The 5685-nt window shown below is 38.6% G+C and overlaps 2 protein-coding genes across 3 annotated transcripts in view; one reads left to right on the forward strand and one right to left on the reverse strand.

The window, feature by feature from the left end:
* LOC102242739 (interferon-induced, double-stranded RNA-activated protein kinase) overlaps window positions 1–5685 on the reverse strand; it is a 274887-nt gene that overhangs the window by 92679 nt on the left and 176523 nt on the right. The window lies entirely within an intron of this gene.
* NDUFAF7 (NADH dehydrogenase (ubiquinone) complex I, assembly factor 7) overlaps window positions 1–5685 on the forward strand; it is a 13845-nt gene that overhangs the window by 5645 nt on the left and 2515 nt on the right. Inside the window, exons 4-6 of the mRNA XM_014538490.1 lie at window positions 412–625; window positions 775–833; window positions 1560–1670. Of these exons, the coding sequence (XP_014393976.1) occupies window positions 412–625; window positions 775–833; window positions 1560–1670 (384 nt within the window). The remainder of the gene's footprint in view (window positions 1–411; window positions 626–774; window positions 834–1559; window positions 1671–5685) is intronic.

Below are 5685 nucleotides of genomic sequence, written 5' to 3' on the forward strand. Positions count from 1 at the left end.
GCCGCCATCTTGGCTGACAGTTAATTTGCATATACTCACTGATTAGCCAATGAAAAGGGTAGCGGCCGTATGCCAATTACCATGTTTCTCTTTTATTAGTCTAGATAATATGCTAATTAGACTGGACAGCCGAACAGCCTTCCGGATGTCCTTCCTGATGACCTTCCAGCGGAAGCTGGGGCTGTGAGGGCCAAGCCCGTTGCACAAATTTCATGCAACGGCCCTCTAGTGTTTAATAACTCTAATATGTTATGATTCTTAGAGACTGCTGGAGAGTGGCTGTGTAAGGAACAAATTTTTCTGGAACCAATTATTACTTATACTATGACGAGCAAATTATTGAGGTCAGTGGTTAGAAAAACGAAACTCAGCCCGTTGTATTTTGCCAATTTTTCTTCTTTTTTTATTTAGGTGTTTAGTCAGCTTGGATCTGTGCTGAAAAAGTGTGACATTTCAATACATCTAGTAGAGGTGAGCCAAAAATTAAGTGAGATTCAAGCATTAACTCTGACCGAAGAGAAGGTCCCATTAGAGCGAGATGCTGGATCCCCAGTATACATGAAAGGTGTTACTAAGTCTGGGATTCCAATTTCCTGGTACCGAGATCTGCAGGATGTTCCAAAAGGTAATGATTTTCCATAGACTAAGGAGAGAATTTGATCACAACCCCTCACAGTAGTGAAAGAATTAGGCATTTTTTGTTAATGTTCAGAAGAACCAATTCGTTATCTTAAATATGCTTAAACATTTTTTTCTTCTTCCACTTTTAAATAGAGCACAGCTTTTATGTTGCACATGAATTTTTTGACGTCCTTCCTGTGCATAAGTTTCAGGTATGATGGAAAACAGGACATGTTTATAATTGAATAACAAAGGACCTTGTGTTGTAAGAATAAATATTTGCGGTATTTAGTTATTCAGTGTATAAACATTACTTGTTGAAGTTAGCGATATTTGGAATTTCTTATGAATATAAATAATTGAAAAGCAAAAATGAAATATTAAGTAGAATTCTTAATTCTCGTAGGATAATTATTAAAGAATTCTTAATTCTCCTGAGATAAAGATGCATGAGAGTATAAGATGCTAAATGGCTATAGTACAGTAAAAATTACTTTTTAGCAAATATTTTTAAATTTCAAAGATTAGAATTTATCTTTATTCTTCCTGTGAGAAGATTTAAGATTTGGTAGTAATGTATGTGTACTGATAACTTCTAAGGCTAAGAGTCTGTATTATATAGCAATTTATTAGCAAAAGCTTCTGATTGGTGTTCCTAAGTCTGTTTTCCATTTTGGGGCACTTTCCAGGGTGCTTATTTCATCTTCTACAGCTCTACCTCTTATCTAAACAACATTAATAGTTTGTGTCTATCAGTCTACTCATTATTTAGAAGAAATGAAGTAAAGCCTTGAAATAATTTTAAGTGGTAAAAGTGGTCTGTAAATATTATCTATGTTATACATGGTAAGAGGAGAAAACCAATAGTACTTTTTGCTGGTGACAATTTTGAGAACAGACTTGCAAAAATTTGTTTTTATGCGTTATTTTGTGTTTAGAAAACCCCACAAGGATGGCGAGAAGTACTCATTGATATTGATCCACGAGTTTCTGATAAACTGAGGTTTGTTTTGGCGCCTTGTGCCACCCCAGCAGAAGCCTTCATACAAGTAGGAATAAGTTTATTTTTCTTCTGAGTTTATTACCAATCAAGTCTTATTTTCTGAGTTTCTATTTTAGAGTTCCTTTATAGGGGGAAGTAGTTGCTTGCAACACGTGAGGTGCTTTTTATTAACAGTGAACAGTGCAGAGGCTGTAGTCGGGAGAATGGGTTAAAATCATTTCTTAGCTATGTGACCTTTACTGTTATACAATTACAGATAAAGTTAATAAGCACTTGTCTCGTATCTTCTCCGTTTTACCTGTCAAATGTGGACAATATTGTCTCTTGATGGAAGAGTTCAATGCCTGTGTAAACAAATGTAATACAGTGTAAAGTAACAACAATGACAGTATTTATTGAGTACTTTGTATGTATTACTCTGTATTATCTCACTTAACTCTCAAACAACTCCAATGCTAGGTAGAGAGTGCCTTTTTTCTCTGATTCTAGATCGCCAGAATGGTATTTTACTACTGTTTTCTCTTGACTCTAAGGAATAACCACAGAAGCCCATCTTAGGGTTATGCTTGAAGGTTCAAAAAATCCTGTACTTCTCAGGAATGTTTGGGCTCTAGATAGCCTGTTTTCGTTTTTTTTTCCCAGTTCAGAAAAAATATTTCTACTTTTTGGACCATAACTAAGACCTTCTAACTCAGAAGTTATCAGTTTTAAAAGCACAATATCTTTTAAACATGAATTTATGAATTAAGTTTTTTTTTGTTTTTTTTTTTGAAAAGCATAAGTAAGTGAAAATACCAGCCTAAATGCTTGTAAACATTTCTATTTTTTCATTTTCTGGCTGCTTAATTTTACCTGAGGGAGAAACAAATTCATAAAGCTACTAAGAGCCAAGCTCCTGGCACTGGGAGTTGTGATTCTTTTTAATTCTTTTTTTTTTTTAATTAAATCTTTATTGTTCAGATTATTACATTGGTTCCTCTTTTTCCCACCATAACTCCCCTCCACCCAGTTCCCATCCCACCCTCCGCCCTCACTCCCCACCCACTGTCTTCATCCATAGGTGCACGATTATTGTCCAATCTCTTCCTGCAACCCCCACACCCCTTTCCGCCCCCAAGAATAGTCAGTCCATTCCCTTTCTATGTCCCTGATTCTATTACAATCACCAGTTCATACTGTTCATCAGATTATTTATTCACTTGATTTTTAGATTTACTTGTTGATAGATGTGTATTTGTTGTTCATAATTTGTATCTTTACCTTTTTCTTCTTCTTCCTCTTCTTAAAGGATACCTTTCAGCATTTCATATAATACTGGTTTGGTGGTGATGAACTCCTTTAGCTTTTCCTTATCTGTGAAGCTCTTTATCTGACCTTCAATTCTGAATGATAGCTTTGCTGGATAAAGTAATCTTGGTTGTAGGTTCTTGCTATTCATCACTTTGAATATTTCTTGCCACTCCCTTCTGGCCTGCAAAGTTTCTGTTGAGAAATCAGCTGACAGTCGTATGGGTACTCCCTTATAGGTAACTGACTTTTTTTCTCTTGCTGCTTTTAAGATTCTCTCTTTGTCTTTTGCTCTTGGCATTTTAATTATGATGTGTCTTGGTGTGGTCCTCTTTGGATTCCTTTTGTTTGGGGTTCTCTGCGCTTCCTGGACTTGTAAGTCTATTTCTTTCACCAGGTAGGGGAAGTTTTCTGTCATTATTTCTTCAAATAGGTTTTCAATATCTTGCTCTCTCTCTTCTTCTGGCACCCCTATAATTCGGATGTTGGTACGCTTGAAGCTGTCCCAGAGGCTCCTTACACTATCTTCGTATTTTTGGATTCTTTTTTCATTTTGCTTTTCCGGTTGGGTGTTTTTTGCTTCTTCGCATTTCAAATCTTTGACTTGATTCTTGCGCTCCTCTGGTCTGCTATTGGGTGTAATATTCTTTATTTCCGACCGTGTATGCTTAATTTCTAGTTGTTTCTTTATCATAGCATCGAGGGTCTCATTAGTTTTCGTGAGGCTCTCCAAAAGTTTATTGCAAGCCCTCAAAATTGCGTTTTTTAGCTCTATATCCTCCATTTCTGTCATGTTTTTTTGTCTCCGCATTTTTTATGCTTTCTTGGTGCACCCCCTAGTGGTCTTTGTGCGCAGTCTTGTTCTAGTTGAGCCTTGATTGTTGTAGTTAATACTAGAGGGATTTGACCACCAGGCCGACTGGCTGTGTGAATCAGCTGTGTCTGCCGCGGAAAACTTCTGTCCTCTGGGGAGGTGCTAATCTAGCCTTTGCCTGAGGCGATCCGGCAAATGGCTCTGCGCAGGGCTTGGGCGGGGCGGGCTCAACAGGGCGGGCGGAGGGAGCGGTTATGGTGCCCTCAGTCCCGTTCCCAGAGGCTCTGCTTCTCAGAACCCCAGGAACCGCTGCAAACCTCGGAGAGAAAGCTGCCTTCCAACTGATGCCAGACACTCCCGCTTCTCCCGTTTGAGTCCGAGTCCCCAGCGATTCGCCCGTATCTGGAGCTCAGAGTCTGAGACTCCCCCCTGACCGAAAACGACAACCGCGCTCTCAGCCACCAGCCCGCTTTGCGCGCGCACCTCCGCACCTGAGTATTTTCCACACTGCGCCTCCTCTGAGCCTCGGTGTGCTGTTATTTTTCCTTCTAGTTGAAGAGTCTCTCCTCAGCCAGCCTTCCTGTGGTTCTGGGTGATGTCCGTTCCGTCTTTTAGTTGTATTTTTGAAGTGGTTGTTCGAGGCAGCAAACTCTGGTGTTTACCTATGCCGCCATCTTGGTTCTTGCCCTCTTTTTAATTCTTGACTTAAGTAGTATTCACTTATGAGAGAGAGTGATTTTCCTCTCATTTGAATGGGGCAAATGATAATAGAGTCTGTCATCTTGGAGAGCAGGCTGAGATAGTAAGAATGTCATTGTGGTACACTGACATGTGTCAGCTTAGCCTGAGGTAACTAACCTCATGTTTTTATAATTAAATCACAATAATTTATTTAATAGCACTGGGGCAAAACAAAAAATCTAAATAAACAAGAAAAAAGAACAAAGCAAAAGAAAAAAAGCAGGGGGGTAAGTGGTTCATTGTTTCATGTAATCCTCACGAAAGACCTGGTACATAATGTGATGAGGAAGCGGACTCCAAGAGGAACTGATTTCTAGTAAGCAGGAGGAGGAGCTGAGACTCAGAAGCTAGTTTGTCTGACTTTGTACCTATTAGACCTGTGCCATTACAGGCAGAAACATCAGGGTCAATACTTCATTTCTAATAGGGTGTTAGGAGTGGCAAGAGTTAGTGTATGTTTTACTAATGAAGAAAAAGAAATTTTTCATTATCTCAGGAATTAGTGAAATTTCATATATACTAGTCAAGCTAATGAGTATTAATTTTGTCATTTCACTTTTTAAGCTAATATGCCCTTATTGAGGACCCTTTGTTAATACCTGAACCTCTTGGGAAATTAAGGCCCCGGGTGCATTGGCACTAGTTCATAAGCTGATGTTTCTAGATATAGAGGTTATCATTGGGATGCCTGTAGCCACAACAGAGGCATCATCATATACTTGTTTATAGAAATATCTTTGTAAGCTTAGTGGACGGCATCAAAGAACCAAAGAGTTTTGTATAACAAAGAGGATGACTTGTGAAAAGTTGAGTGTACAGAACATACTCATATTGAGAACAAATTTTTTAATTTTGTTTTATTGCTTTAAGTATTACAAAAATTATTATATATGTCTCTCTTTTTTTTTTTTTTCCCTTCTTCCCCTAGCCTCCCATACCCGCCAGTGTCTTGTGTCCATTGGTTAGGCTTATATGCATGCATACAAGTCCTTCGGTTGATCTCTTACCCACCCCCTCAACCCTCCTCGGCCTTCCCGCTGTAGTTTGCCAGTCTATTCGATGTTGCTCTGCCTCTGTATCTATTTTTGTTCATCAGTTTATAATGGTCTTAATTATCCGTAAATGAGTGAGATCATGTGGTATTTTTCTTTCATTGACTGGCTTATTTCACTTAGCATAATGCTCTCCAGTTCCATCCATGCTGTTGCAAATGGTAAGA

The sequence above is a fragment of the Myotis brandtii genome, unplaced genomic scaffold (genome assembly GCF_000412655.1).
Source record: "Myotis brandtii unplaced genomic scaffold, ASM41265v1 scaffold191, whole genome shotgun sequence".
NCBI lineage: Eukaryota > Metazoa > Chordata > Mammalia > Chiroptera > Vespertilionidae > Myotis > Myotis brandtii.